At 28.8% G+C, this 14,713-nt stretch overlaps 4 protein-coding genes across 11 annotated transcripts in view; 2 read left to right on the forward strand and 2 right to left on the reverse strand.

Annotated features, from left to right (window-relative positions):
* Window positions 1-3,501, reverse strand: part of LOC107068986 (uncharacterized) — a 30,446-nt gene extending 26,945 nt beyond the window's left edge. For 4 of the 7 annotated variants that reach the window (XM_015325869.2, XM_015325868.2, XM_015325867.2 and 1 more), the window contains exons 1-2: window positions 3,031-3,173; window positions 454-1,034 (exon numbers count right to left, since the gene is read on the reverse strand). In XM_015325869.2, coding sequence (XP_015181355.2) covers window positions 454-811 — 358 coding nt within the window. In that variant the 5' untranslated portion in view covers window positions 812-1,034; window positions 3,031-3,173. Of the gene's footprint in view, window positions 1-453; window positions 1,035-3,030 lie in introns of all 7 variants that reach the window. The other 3 variants (XM_015325871.2, XM_015325872.2, XM_015325870.2) reach the window with 3 other exon arrangements.
* A 468-nt stretch (window positions 3,502-3,969) lies between these two features.
* LOC107068985 (uncharacterized) lies at window positions 3,970-7,034 on the forward strand. Its single transcript, XM_015325865.2, has 8 exons — window positions 3,970-4,280; window positions 4,402-4,512; window positions 4,589-4,687; window positions 4,771-4,869; window positions 4,931-5,029; window positions 5,098-5,295; window positions 5,379-5,474; window positions 5,770-7,034. The coding sequence occupies exons 1-8, from the start codon at window positions 4,269-4,271 to the stop codon at window positions 5,965-5,967; spliced, it is 912 nt and encodes a 303-aa protein (XP_015181351.1). The 5' UTR covers window positions 3,970-4,268; the 3' UTR covers window positions 5,968-7,034.
* Window positions 7,035-7,502: 468 nt separating this feature from the next.
* LOC107068982 (syntaxin-1B) lies at window positions 7,503-14,713 on the forward strand. The gene is made up of 9 exons (XM_015325858.2): window positions 7,503-8,108; window positions 8,370-8,465; window positions 8,541-8,634; window positions 8,698-8,772; window positions 13,614-13,811; window positions 13,993-14,063; window positions 14,162-14,299; window positions 14,386-14,496; window positions 14,572-14,713. Exons 1-9 carry the CDS (start codon window positions 8,076-8,078, stop codon window positions 14,644-14,646), a joined length of 891 nt encoding a protein of 296 aa, XP_015181344.2. The 5' UTR covers window positions 7,503-8,075; the 3' UTR covers window positions 14,647-14,713.
* LOC107068976 (condensin-2 complex subunit D3-L) lies at window positions 8,438-13,238 on the reverse strand. 2 transcript variants are annotated; one of them, XM_089169746.1, is made up of 4 exons: window positions 12,690-12,830; window positions 9,421-12,553; window positions 9,167-9,337; window positions 8,438-9,049 (listed from the first exon to the last, which is right to left on the reverse strand). In XM_089169746.1, the coding sequence occupies exons 2-4, from the start codon at window positions 12,420-12,422 to the stop codon at window positions 8,866-8,868; spliced, it is 3,357 nt and encodes a 1,118-aa protein (XP_089025872.1). In that variant the 5' UTR covers window positions 12,423-12,553; window positions 12,690-12,830; the 3' UTR covers window positions 8,438-8,865. The 2 variants fall into 2 exon arrangements, with proteins under 2 accessions (XP_089025872.1, XP_015181339.2); XM_015325853.2 differs by having other exon boundaries at window positions 9,421-13,238.

Raw genomic sequence — 14,713 nt, forward strand, 5'->3', positions numbered from 1 at the left:
CGTTCCAACGTATTTACATTACTTGCAATAGCGACGTAATATTTTGTTCAGAATAAAACAACAACAACAAACTTGATCGCGGAAAATCCTTGAAAAATAAAGATCCTCCCACGAGCTATTGAAGTAATCATCAAAGGAGTATCTCGTAGAAGATAGATGGTATCAAGAAAGAAGGGAAAGCGGTCTTGATCATGAAAGCAAGAAGGTTGTTCCGTATTAAGTACTGAATAAAATGATCTATGAGTATGAGCGAGATGGAAATAGAAAGAGAAAGAGGAGGAAGAGAGAAAATAGAAGTAACTGGTATGAGAACGGATAGAAGAGGAAGGTGCGAGAAGAAGAGACAGACAGATATAAAGGACAGACAAAGACTGGCAATAAGAGAGAAAAAGAAAAAGAAAAAGAGAAAGAGAGAGAGAAAGATATATGTATATGTATATATAACGAGCAAACCTTTAACACGTAGATCTTCATGTGTGGATTGAAAACGGGAATGATGTTGTAGTTGGAAACCATAGGCCGGAAGCCATGGATTCGGTCCGTTTACCAGATTCATGTCGATGGATCCATCGAGGGAGGACTTTTCCTGCTCGTCCTCCATTGTCCCTGTGCATGATGATGCCAGCACAGACGCCGGCGGCGACGTTACCATTCCCAAATCGCTATCGGTCATTTCCTCTATCTCTCTCTCTCTCTTTCTTTGAGAGAGATCAAAAAGAGGGAGCAATATATTCGAGCCCCTCAAGCGCAGCCAATCATTAATCGCCTCGGTGAATCGCCTGTCTTTTGTTTTATACCGTTTAAACACCATTCATACTCAACTATCTATCTCTTTCCCGTCTAATTCACCCTTGAGGAGAAAGAAGAAGCCTTCGGGCTTATGGTTCCAATGATTTAATACCATGTTTTTCTTTTTATAAGAATCTACGTTTATTGATAGCCCAAGATTTTCGATGTTTTATCAAAGCTCGTACGTTCGATTATCGAATCCAACGACGACGACGACGACGACAACGGCGGCCATTTTGGTAACGCTAAATCAATCAGAAAAAGAAGAAAAATGTGTTGTTAAATTGGAAGACTTGTCTACTTTGATTTGATCTTTCGTTTTTTGTGGATCGTTGAACCGGACGAAATCGGACAACGACGCGTCAACGAGTGAAACTCTCTTTAACTCGCTAAAGTACCGACGACTTAATTCGATAAGAATTTAAGTATACGCCCCCAACGTAGGGTGAATTAAAGAAAGTGGATACTTCGTGTAAAACGTAATTACGTTCTACGATCATCAGAGAGAGTGAAATGTTCTCTTTCCGTTCGATCCGGTTTGTACCGAATTATTTTTCAAGAAGAATACGAAGTCTCAAACGGAGTTTGTGTTGTCTCCTAGAATTTAAGAACGCGTGCGTGCATGTAAGATATATGTGCCAATAATTATGATAACTAATTAAAACCAATAACAAAATTTATTTTACAATTTACTTTATACAAAAATTGGTTTGAAGTAAATCCCGAGGAAACAATTGTTTCCCATTTTATTGATTTAATCCATTGTCATAATTACCAGCAGATCGTATGCATATATTATTACGGAAAAAGTAGGTATATATGTGGTTAAATTATATTTTGTGAGGTGAAAGTGGCGGTGTTAATATCTGTGACGGTGTTATGCAACCTTTGGATACAGGTATGTACTGTGATTTAAAGTTTATATGGATAGTAGATTGATCCGATAAAAGAATAAATCCGACTTAAGTGTTCATTTTATTGGGGTTACTTGTTTGACACATTGTAGTACGTACGTACGAAAGGAAATGAAAGGATCGAATTAAAGAGAAATAGAGAGGGAGAAAGAGAAAGACGGTTGGGAATGATATACGGTGTTATATCCCCCTGAGGAAGTTCACCCGTTAGCAGCTGTCAAAGGACACCGCAGCATCCATGACGCGTCAAACAGAAGAATGTTGGATGAAGATCGAGATGTAAGAAAAAAAAACTGAAAGAGGTGAATGATCGTGTTAAAACGTAGTCGCATGTCATATATATATATATAAGTAATCCAAATGCACGCGTGACACATACAAAGAAATATATGTATGTTTGTTTGTTCAAATACAACAGGTAACAGGTGTTACATATTAATCGATCTATGAGAATACAATTATAAATGATGAAAAGAACGAAGTCATTTAAAAAACTTTATCTTTCAAGTATCCTTTCAATATCTACATCGATTGTATTTGTTTAACCGTTATATAAATATTTTATCTTTCTCTTTTTCTTTTTTTTTATGAACTGAATGAATTTTGATGTTACTCACTGTCGGAATAGATCGATAGAAATGGGACACCGTATATATAAATACGTAGGACATAACGTACCGATTAGAGTAGGATGAGATGAGAAAGAGAAAGAGAGAGAAGAAAAGAAAGGAGAAAGGAGAGGGTAGTATGCGATCATCGGGTAGGAGCAGAAGGAGATGGCGGAGAAAAGAAGAAAAGGAGCATAGAGTAGAAAAAGGATATAAGGAGGTTAGAAACGCATGGAGAATTCCGAAACGCTACGGTAATGCGCGGCAGAGTGTCTGTCCGATACCTGTAGTAAAGTAAGCGCGCACATTCCACAATCCCACGGTGTTGCGCTCACTGTTTCTCTCTCTTTCTCGTCCTTATTACCTTTACCCTTTTACTAACAGTCCCTCTCTTTCTCTCTCTTTTTTTTATCTTTCTATAAATCACCTTTTTATTTTATAGTCGTAAACTTATCCAAGAACGTACCGTAAGGTGAAAAATGATCGAGGAACGTTGACATAGTGTTATTATAATAAATTCAAATTCTTCATTTGTAGAAAAAGAAGAAAGAATTGAAAAGAAAAAAATATTTCCTTTTCCTATAATCAACCGATCACTCGCGCGATTTTGTGAAGATGGCGAACGTCCGCGTCATGATTCGCCAATTCTGTCACTTGACGTTCATCGTAATATAATATTTGCCGTTATTCTCGATAGGTCGTTGAATTTGATTATTTACCTGATTCACAGAACCCACAGATCAGTTTATAGAGAATACTACGCTAGAACAACCATGAGTAAAGTATCTTCGCACTGCGAGGTAAATACTAGAACGAAACTCACCGCTTTCGCCCGCGGTGCCGCGTCTCCGACCCCCACCCACGTAAACTGCCACCACGTGACACGCTAAGACCACCAATCGCATCAGTCCGAATCAGGCCCCTCTTAAAAGCCTTCGTAAAATCATCTTCCTGTGTATCAAATGCTCCGATTTTCTCTTTATTTATTTGTTTCTTTTACGTGCATTTTATTTTATAAAAAGAAGAATTTCTATTAACGTTAACTTGATTGATTGTAATTTGATAAACTTTACGATTACAGGACTTGTTTATGTGACTATTATACAAGAAATATGCAGGAGAAACGTATGTGTATGTGTTTAGACCATATACAATGAAATTTCGTTTTACGCGCGCTAAATGCATACAAGTAAGCACCTGCATGTATATATAGATAAATGCGTTTATCGCGTGTATGCAACGCACGTATATAAAAATGAAGAATCACATACAATGTTGCACGAATTATTATTCCGCGGACAATCGAAGAAACGTTCTCTACAAGAATAAACAAATAACATATTCAGTGATACGAAGTATTTCAATTTACTTTTTTTTAAATTTCATTTTTGTTTTTTTCTTCAGTCGATTTTTATTAATTATTAAAAATATCAATTATTTTACGTTTATTCATTTGTTTATACTATATATATCTATTTCTTGGTACTTATCCTGTTAAAATGTATATTGATTACTGTTGTAGCACTTAATAGCTTGAATAATTAACTAATTTTATTGCTTTACTTATTGTTTTAAAGATTTAAAATTGAGTTTAAATAAAGCGCCATATTGAAAATGATTATATCAAGCTGACAACACTGTATAGATAGTACAGTCTATTTAGCTACTATGTCATTGTGATTAAATGGAGGTTTTGATTGTTGCATTGCAGTGTATTAAAAGCTAGTACAATTAATGTTCGTCAAAATAATGAATTTTAATGTGCAAAAAAGTCGTCGAGGTGACACATAATACATCATATGTTACTTACAAAGATGATATGGGCGAAGTTGACACGTGGACACAGACGAAAGTATACTTGCTGCAGCACAATGCAATAGTAACGAAGTAATTCAAGGATTTGACATATCACCGTTCGAAAATGTCATGTGAACGTGCAATAAATGCGTGACTCAACATGTCAATGAAAGTACGTTTCTTAGTTCATAAATTTAAAAATGATAGTTCTATTCAGTGACTTAAATAATTTAGATTTTAACATTTGATAAAAAAGTTGTGTAATAGGTTTTTTTTTCATTTCTCTCTTTTAGAAAGAATCACCTTGGGATGTAGAATTGCATCTTGCAGCTGCACATGGGGATGCAAAACGTTTGCGTATATTACTTGATTCTGGTAGAGTTCATGTTGATTGTAAAGACAAGGTTTGTGTAACATTTATTAATGTATACAATTTTAATTAATATAGCAAAATAAATATAGAAACTTTAAATTTAAAAGGATGGAACTACTCCTTTGATACTTGCTGCTGCTGGAGGACATATAGAAGCTGTCACTGAACTATTACAACAAGGAGCAGATCCTAATGCTAAAAGACTGGTATTATATAATCTGTTAATTTATATAAGTATATGCTTACATTAAATTAATTTAACTTAGTTGTAGGGTATTTTTCTTTTTAGACAGGGACCACAGCTCTTTTCTTTGCTGCCCAAGGTGGTTTTATGGACATTGCTAATTTGCTTTTAGAACATGAAGCACTCGTTGATTCTTCCAGTATGGTAAGCGAATGAAAAAATTTATAAATATCAATGATATTTATTGCATTCCTATAAATTGTAGGATGGAGGTACACCATTATTCGTAGCTTGTCAATATGGTCATTTAGATGTTGTCGAAGGTCTTCTGGGCAAAGGTGCCAATCCAAATGCGCATATGAAAGTAAGCAAACTTATTATTATAAAAAATGATTTTATATTTAAATAAAATGACTATTATTAATATAAAAGGATGGAGCTAGTGCATTATTCATTGCTGCACAAAATGGTCATGTGCGCATTTTAGAAGTTTTATTGGAGCATAATACAAGAATAGATACTATAAGAACAGATGGTGCTACACCTTTATGGATCGCAGCGCAGATGGGGCATGATCATATTGTCAGACAACTCTTGAAAGCCGGAGCAAATGTTAATGCTACCAGACATGTAAGTTTTTTTGCAACATCAAATATTAATTAATTTTGTAAATGTTATATGATTTCCTTAATAAATTATTATATTTTATATAGGATGGTGCAACTCCTTTATTTAAAGCAGCGCATAAAGGTCATACGGCTGTTATTGGAGAGTTACTCAAATACCGTCCTTCACTTGGTATTCTTCCTGTAAGTTAAATAATTTTATATAAAACACAAAAGTGTTGCAAATTTGCTTATCTTGCTTTGTGGCTGGTGTTTATAAAAGTTATTACTCTTTTACCAAACAATTCCTCTCAATAAAATAAGTAGACAAATTTTTGTCTTCACGGATATAAAAGTCTATGCACTTCATAAAACTATAAATTAAAACCAAAAGTGTATAAATATTAATATTCTTACTTTGATATGATCACAAAACAATGATAATTTTATAATATACATCATAGAATTTGAGAAAATATATATCTATGCGTTATTCTAGAATGGTGAAAGTGCACTACATGCTGCAGCTTTAGCAGGACACATGACAGTTGTAAGACAATTGGTAGGAGCAGGAGCTGATCCCTTACTTGTAAACCAAGAAGGTGTGACACCTCTTCAACTAGCTGTTAGACACTCACAAACTCAAGTTGCCAATTATCTTAAAGATAAAGTAAGGACACGAACCGCAGCATGTTAGAATCTTTTTATTTATACTTTAAAAAGAATATCCATGATTTTTAAAGATTACTTTCAAGTCTTCAAAGATATCATACAGATAAACGTATGTGCAAGTGTACGCACATTAGCATAAGGTAAAATACTCCTTATGTATTTTAATATTGATCAAGTGCAATTTTAATATCGTATAAAAACATAAATTTGTGCGTGATACTAACAAGATAATCAGTATATATAGTAAACATTCAGTGATAATTCAGAAATTCCATTTTTATTCCTGTTAATATTAGTAGTATAATATATAATATAGCATAGTAATATAATTTCATGTTATTGTTAACGATTAATAAGTTAAAACTAATTACTGCATATGCAGAAGATATATTTGATTTTGAAAAATTGATATACATACATTTATTGTTGAAAGTTATATATTTATTTTTTATGTATACACTTTGTTATTTATATACAGTAATTGTTAAAGTAACTAAACTTACAAAGTTTCAGTGCTTATTAGCAGTCTGAGAAGTGTAAGAAACTGATAGTGGTATACACGTGGTAATGATTCTCGTGAGATTTAAGATCTTTAAAAGACTGACTGATTTGCCTTGAAACATATCACGTAGAAATGAAACTTAGAAATTGGTAAAATGTATGTCTTTCCACCGGTGGGAAAGTAAATACTATTGTGTCGTAATAATACATAAAAATGTACTATATATTACAGTGTCAATGAAAAGACAAGACCAAGCATAAATGTCATAATAACTTTATAATTTTGTTTTTAAACATAATGTCATCAATTTAAAGCAGAGTAATTTAATTTATATTTCTTTTTAAGAAATATACTCAACAATTCAATCAATAGTTGAAAACATCTAAATAATATTAAAATAATTAATATATCCACGCATTAATATTTAACAGTAATGCTTGATAAAGTTCTGATTTATCATATCATGTTACCTGCACCACCCTGATTGTCTTCCCTATTTTTGAGATAGTTTAAAAATTATACACACATTGTTGTTATTAAATGATAGATATAATAAAATGCAATAATAAAATGCAATGAATATCACTATAGCAGCACAGTATTTTTTTACTATCGTGTATTAATATGTATTAAATGATTCTACATTATATAAAATGTAAAGAGCTTCTTGTTTTATAATATAGAAATCTCATAATAGCAATAATAATAATAATAATAATAATAATAATAATAATAATAATAATAATATATTTATTATAATTATTCTATATAAAGAATATATATAATTAAAAAATAAATATATAAACTTTGTCAATTATATTTTTACCTATATAAATATACATTTAGGTATAATAAAGATTCTAATATAATATTTCGTTACATTACATGTTCCAAGTCTTATTTAGTAGTTTTATTTTATTAAAATATCACAGTATTGCTTAAATTTAATGTTAATAATTAATAATAAAATAATAAAATAAAAAATTAAATGTTACTCAAAGTAAAGATAAGTTATACTCTCTTTTTACATATATATATATAACTAAATCTAATAAATATTCTCTTTCTCTGTTTTATATACCTTAAATATTTATATTAATATAATTTCATATTTTGCATATATATATATATATATATACCTGTATTTAGTTAAAGAAAAAATTATACAATATTTTTTCTTAAATAAAAATTTAAGATATATATATATTTTTTTTCCAAATAAAAAAGTTATTGCATGCATCATGCATATTATGATACAGATATCACAGAGTATATTAAATGGGATTACAATGCTTTTCACTTAAGATGAAGAAGGCAAACACGTGTTCGCAATTGATTTAAATTTCGGCCTTGTAGCTCAGCTGCTAAGTGGCTGTTTCCTATTACATTCCAGATGCAAAGTATCTTCATTTACACAGACGATCTATTTTAAATTAAAACTATGCCAAGGATGTTCATGGAAAAATTGTTCATAAATTTAAATTACACACCCGATTTCACGAAATAAATGGAATATCAACTTTTATCTATTACCTGCAACGCCCTGATAAGATGGATAATGAGATATATATCAAGTGTATTCAGTTCATCAGTATCGTCAGTTACACGTTGATCTTGAAACAATACTCATCATGGTTCGCGATCGTTTACCGGATTTATGTGCCGTTAGTATATATATATATCTATATTTTTTCTCAAAATTATATAATTTAAGAATTATATATTAATATTGCTTACACATATGAATGTGTAATATTTTGTTGTCTTATACAAATACAGTTTATTTTAAGCTTATCAGTAAATATTACTTTGTTTTTTGTGCTTATTCATCTTATTCTTGTGTTACTTAAATACTTAGTCATGTTAATCATATTATTGTTTAATTTATAAGAACATTATATAAATATATGTATTTTTATTTCAAGTGTCGTAATAGCAGTACTACGTTCGGCAGAGGATTTTTGCAAGATGTTCATATTCAAATAGCACAAAATAAAAAATTAAAAGAAGTGCTAATGGAAGTATGTATAATGAATTAATATATATATAATTATATGATACTTGGATAATAAAAATATAAAATAATATTAATGTAGGTTGAAGAAGTACGTGGTTTAATACAATTGCTTATGGAAAATATATCCATTGTTAAGGATTTGCATAATAATGTTTTATCGCACACAAGCAAAGGTATGTTTCATTTTGACAATATTAATATTAGTTGAAGATCCATTTTTATCTCATTATTTCTAGATTTGCAAAAAGAACTTGAAACTCGTACTCAAATCATCTCACAAACGGCTTTTCACATCCAACAAAAATTACGAGGTAGGTATAATTCTTATATATATATATATATATATATATATTATTTTTTATTATTGCCACCTCTCTTGTTAAATATAAAATTTATTATTTTAGCTATTCAGAATCATTATCACTTTCAATTTGCTCTGTATTATTTTTTATAACTTTATGATTTAATACCATTTCCTGAGAATGAGATTTTTTAGTAGATTTTTTAATTGGTAATATACAACTACGTTTATGATTGGATCTTCTGTCAGATAATTTGGGTGTACTTGTACTTGGTTTAGATTCTTGGCTAAAAATACACGAGTTACTTAACTTATTAAATATTAAATGAGATAGATTATCTGAAGAAATTGAGATCTGAGATTATGAATTATTGATTATATCGAAAAATAATATTTTGGAATACCTTCTTTTAAGCGATGCTGGTGAAATACGATGTAAAATAACTTTAGGTATACGATTACAAATTGAAAGTTGTATATTGGTTTCAAGATTTTCAGTACCATTCTTATGTGATGCCAAATTTTCATGTATTTCAATATTATCAGTCTCCATGTTTACATCTTTATCAACACTTCTGAAATGTAATGTTACGTTAGTAATCAATACATTATTGTCATAAAATATCTTTATATAGAAAAGAAGAAATTAAAGATATACTTTTTATATTGATCTATTTCTTCTTCCAATTGTGGATATTCATTTAACAAATTTGTAAGTTGTTCTTTGTTGTAAATAGTACACATTCTACAAACAAATCTCATTAGATCCTGTTTTAAAGGTGATTTTAAAATTTCTAATTTCTCTTTAACTTTTAATAATGTTGGCAGTAATACTTCTAAACCATGCCTTTTCATTCCTTCTATAATTACAGTTATTGCATTAGCAGTTAATATATCTAATGGATTTATAGAATCATCTGGATCTTGAGAATTTATAGTATTTTTATTAGATGATAGAAATAGTTGTAAACTCTCATTATTAAGTATATATAATGTGTCTTTTAAAACACATGCTCCTTCTTGCTTTGTAACATTAATTGCACCATTACAAATTCTACCTAGTATTTGCGTAGTTAGTTTTACAAGTAATTTTATTTTTTCAGGAGGATCTAAATGGTCTATCATAAAATTATAAATAATTGTTCTGTTACTATGATTTTTATTTCCAGGAAATGTTAATATTTCTTTTTCTTCCTTTCGCATTTTACGCTTATATAATTCGTGCTTAAATTGATAATTATTATAATGAAATATGCTTTCCAAAAACTTTTGTGAAATTAGTAATTTGTTCTTTTTTAAAAGTCTTTCTTCAATTAAAAAAATAGTTAATTCTCGTATCATTTTATCTGGATCAAATAACATGGTTAATATATGAAAAAAGAATGGTCCTTTTACTTTTATAAAATCTTCTAACAATAATTGTATAAATATTATAACAATAGCTTCTCTTACTATAGGATTTCGATCTTTCATACAAATACACATATCTGTCAAATAAGGTTCAACTAATGTAGTGAACCTAATACAAAGATCTGCTAAAGCTTTTGCAGCATTCACCTTTATTGCTACTTCTGTGCTTGAATTGTGATTTATATTTGTACGCAAAAGTCTACCTAAAATTGGTATTACTTCTTGTGCTATTTTATAATCTCTGATTGCATGTTGCCCAAGTACAACCACAGCAAAAGCATGTAATTCTTTTACTTCCTTTATTGAATCTGGTAATGTTTCCGATTCGAGTAATATGCCTTCCAAAATACGTAAAGTAAATGATGAAAGTTTATTAGTACATGAAAATGCAGTATGTCCTAATGTAGACATAGCTTTTATGAAATGTGATATATCTATGACTGTTTTATTATCATTTTCAAATATGTTCTGTATTCGTAATTCTGATATTTCCATTAATTCCATCATGTTCGATTGAACTAATTGGTTATTATCGTCAGGGTGCAATTTTTTGATTATTCCACCAATGATATCAAGACAAATACCAATTAAACCAAAATGAATTTTAAATTCACGAAGGCATTTATAAAGATATTTATACAAATCCTTCATGTCATCTTTACTTAAAGACGACCAAGAATTTTTCAATATTTGTAAAATTAAATTTGTATGATAATTATTTTTTTCTATAAGATCTTTACAATTGCCAATATATTTATTCAAATTTGGTAGTTTCATGCTTTCAGATATTGCTGTTAAAAGAACCCATGCAGATCTATCATTTGTTGATCCAATATGTGATTGTATATCTTTGATTAAAGAATTATTTATAAGATTATTTTTAATCCATATTTCACAAGCTTTTGATAAATGTTTTATCATTTTCATATCAATTAATTTATCCACGATTCTCCATGGTAAACTGTTTAATGCATTATCAATATAATTGGAATGATTTGTTATCTTATTTATTAGTAAGTCTTGGAAAGATTCTAGTGCTTTTTCTTGTACTTTAATTTCAGTATCAAATATTTGTGGTAATACTGTTTCTATCCACTCGTTAAGAATTTGTGAATCACTAGGAAAATATTGTAAAATAACAGATAATGTATGTATAGCAAAACGACGTACAGTCATTACAGGGTCCCTGCAACGACGACCAATTATAGGAGTAACTTGACATGTCAGTATGGGAAACTTAATAGTCAAATTTTTGAAAATTTGCAGTGCACTTTTTCTTACTAATGCTCTTTCGTCTTCTACTCGATCTATTAACATAACAAATACTACATTCAATGCTATTGGATTAACATCTTTTACTAACATATTTTTTAATTCATCAAATAAAGGAAGTGTTTCATCTGAGCATGATACTTTAGATGTGTTTTCAACGATCATATCAGTGATATTATTTTGTTTGTCCGTAAACTCTGCAATTATTGCCATAGCTTTGCTTCTTACTATATTAGAAGAATCAATACATCTACTTAATGTTGTAGCAATCAATGTTTTTATTATTTTCTTTTGTTGAAAAGATTCAATTAAATTGTAGTTACTTAAATTAGATTCTAGTAACAGTTTTCCAATGATCTCTTGAGCAAATACTCTACAGGACACTTTCGTATGATGTGAAAGAGATATTACATCATTAATAATATACACCATGATGTCTCCTTTGCATATCGTAAGAAGTTTTAATAATAATGTAACTTGCTTCTGACGAGCTTCTTGTCTTTCTGGACATTTAACCATAATATATTGTATCAATGTCATTAAAGCAATCTTAGTTTCTTTTTCATAAGTATCTAATAATTTTCTTAATAAATCTATTGTTAATTCATGCATATTTGATATTAATTTCGTTTGATGATCATTGTGTTTATTAAAGAGGAAATAAGGATGTATGTATTTTACTATTATCATAATAGTTGAATTGATAGGTCCGTGTTTATTATCACATAATTCATAAAGTGCTGTATAAGCATTACAAAACAAGTTATTTCTTGTATTTTGATATTCAAACTGATTAATATCAATAACTTCAAGTAATATGAAGATAGTTATATCTAATGAATCTGAATAGGTTCGAAATGAAAATAATTTAATCATTGCAATGAAATCAGACAAAATACTTTCCAGACCTTCGATCAATAAAATCTTTTCGGAAGGCGAATAAACATGATCATTTGATTCATCTTCACTAATATCCATACATTCTAAATGAACAGTTTTATTTCCTTTTTTATTCGTTGGAATTAGGAGCTTGCACAACTTCAAAGATTCAATTGCTTTTTCATATAGATTTGGATGAAATATATTAAATGCATGACTTCCAGGTATGGCTAATAACATGAAATATAAACTTGTAGCATTTAAACAAGTTTGTTTACTTGTTTTGCTAGCTTTGTCATGTTGACCGGATTTAATTATATAGTGTAAAACCGATAACAAAGCATGCACATTTATATTCAAACTTACTAATGCATCCCAAGAAATCTTTCCTTCTTCATTATTACATTCTTTGGAAGTATCAATTTCAGCAAGACAATCTTTGACGACTTCACATGTGTTTTGTAATAATAAATCCATATCCTCGCTTTTAATAAAATTAAAGTAATCATCCTGAGGTGGTTCTTCATAGGTTAAGAATTGTGAATCCCACACAGTATTTACCCACTTATCGTTCAAATCGTGCAATTTAAAATTCTTAAAAATTTGTAAAAGCTCCATCATAGAAATAAGAATAAAGTAAAATTGTTTTGTATGACTATTTATAAATGATGTATAATATGAGAAGATAACCTCAATCTATCATTTTTCGATAAAGCAAGCTTAGTCTTCAGGTTATCATTCTTTGAACACCTATAGATAATGAATATATGTTCCTGTTCCAATTGATATCACAAAAACTGATACTTATTAAATACATGTGATATAACATTTCGTTTAAAATACAGTTGCCGCTGGAACAAACGATATCATTCACCTAAAGGAGGGAAACCAAGAAGCCAATCATAATCGTTATAAAATCTATATATATATACATATATATATATACATGGATAAAATTAATTTACTTTGATGTATTTGTTTATAAATTTTCTATTTTTAGACTTTCAGAATTTTTACATTTGAATAAATAAAGACTAATAAATAAATAAATAAAATTATGGACATTTATTGACTTGTTATTTTGTATATTTAAAAAAAATAAATTATTTATTTTACACTTGTCTACCATTTTGGTCTATTATGCGCGGCAAACACCTGTTTAAATAGAATAAACCATTTTTACATGATAACAAAAAAGGCTTTATTTTTTACTATATATAAATCGAATATATACCTATAAATAAATTTAGCCGGATATGATGTACACCTATTTATTTAGCATTTTTTCAGGTATGAAGGAAAGTATAGCTGCTACAGATTCTTTTAATACAGATAATATAAAGGAAAATCCTGCTCATATACGAATCAAACGATTACAATATGCAACTATGTTAAAGATGTTTTCAGATACTATGGAGGATTATAATGCATCATTATTAAGATATCATGATAAATGTTTACAGCTTTTGCAACAACAGAGAATGTTAAGTAAGTTATATACATAGTATAATAATGTAAAAGTTATTTGTAAGTCAAAGACATTAACTTCAATTTACAAAATATTTAAAATTTTTATTTCAAAAATCAATTCAATAATCAATTAAATGTTCATATATATATATATAACATATATCGTTAAAAATAATTAATTAATTACATTTCTATTCAGTAAAGAAACATACGACATATGAGATAGATGAACCAGATAGCGTACATGGAAATAATATATTTGTAGATAATGTGAGTATTCATAATGTAATTTTACAAACAGTTTTTGTTATTGTGAAAGATGTTTTAAATCGTATAAATAATTTTTTTTACAAATTGTTCATAAGTAGATCCTAGAAGACAGCAAAATTACCAAAGAGCAATTGTCTGCTATAGAAGTACGGCATAATGAAGTTTTGAAATTGGAAAAATCTATTCATGATATTAAAGATATGTTTACTGAAACAGCTTTTCTTATTGAAAAACAAGTAAGTACAATAATATTGAATATAAGTAATTACTAATACTATACATGTTTGAATATATATATAATAAATATATTTAATTTTTATAGGGTGAGCAGATAAACAGTGTAGAATATTTTGCAAAAAATACAACAGATGATGTTGAAAGTGGTAAAAAAAATCTTAAAAGAGCAGAGAAAAGGAGTGGCAGATATAAAAAAGTAAACATAATAGATATTTTCTTAAACACGTTAATATAAGAGTCTATTACTAAAATTTCTTATCTTTTTTTTCAGAGAAAAATAAAGATTTGTATTATCGTTGGGATAATAATATTTTTTATTCTACTAATTATCTTATTTCTCAATTAATTTCTTTTTTAAAATTTAACTTATATGTTATTCTATTCGTAAACAAAATATTCACAAAACATTCTTA

Source organism: Polistes dominula, unplaced genomic scaffold, assembly GCF_049000335.1.
Source record: "Polistes dominula isolate Pdom_NZ unplaced genomic scaffold, Pdom_raw_medaka contig_49, whole genome shotgun sequence".
NCBI classification, from domain to species: Eukaryota; Metazoa; Arthropoda; class Insecta; order Hymenoptera; family Vespidae; genus Polistes; species Polistes dominula.

What these genes read in the sequence shown, in the direction of transcription:
- LOC107068985 (XM_015325865.2), top strand. An exon ending in ATGTTGATTGTAAAGACAAG is followed by an intron (nt 4,513 to 4,588) that starts GTTTGTGTAACA and finishes TAAATTTAAAAG; the next exon opens with GATGGAACTACTCCTTTGAT. An exon ending in ATCCAAATGCGCATATGAAA is followed by an intron (nt 5,030 to 5,097) that starts GTAAGCAAACTT and finishes TTAATATAAAAG; the next exon opens with GATGGAGCTAGTGCATTATT.
- LOC107068982 (XM_015325858.2), top strand. Translation starts at nt 8,076, where the DNA reads ATGGTTCGCGATCGTTTACCGGATTTATGTGCC. An exon ending in GTTTACCGGATTTATGTGCC is followed by an intron (nt 8,109 to 8,369) that starts GTTAGTATATAT and finishes TTTTATTTCAAG; the next exon opens with TGTCGTAATAGCAGTACTAC. An exon ending in CATCCAACAAAAATTACGAG is followed by an intron (nt 8,773 to 13,613) that starts GTAGGTATAATT and finishes GCATTTTTTCAG; the next exon opens with GTATGAAGGAAAGTATAGCT.
- LOC107068976 (XM_015325853.2), bottom strand. Translation starts at nt 12,944, where the DNA reads ATGATGGAGCTTTTACAAATTTTTAAGAATTTTAAATTGCACGATTTG. An exon ending in GAAATAGATCAATATAAAAA is followed by an intron (nt 9,338 to 9,420) that starts GTATATCTTTAA and finishes ATTACATTTCAG; the next exon opens with AAGTGTTGATAAAGATGTAA. An exon ending in CCAGCATCGCTTAAAAGAAG is followed by an intron (nt 9,050 to 9,166) that starts GTATTCCAAAAT and finishes GTGTATTTTTAG; the next exon opens with CCAAGAATCTAAACCAAGTA.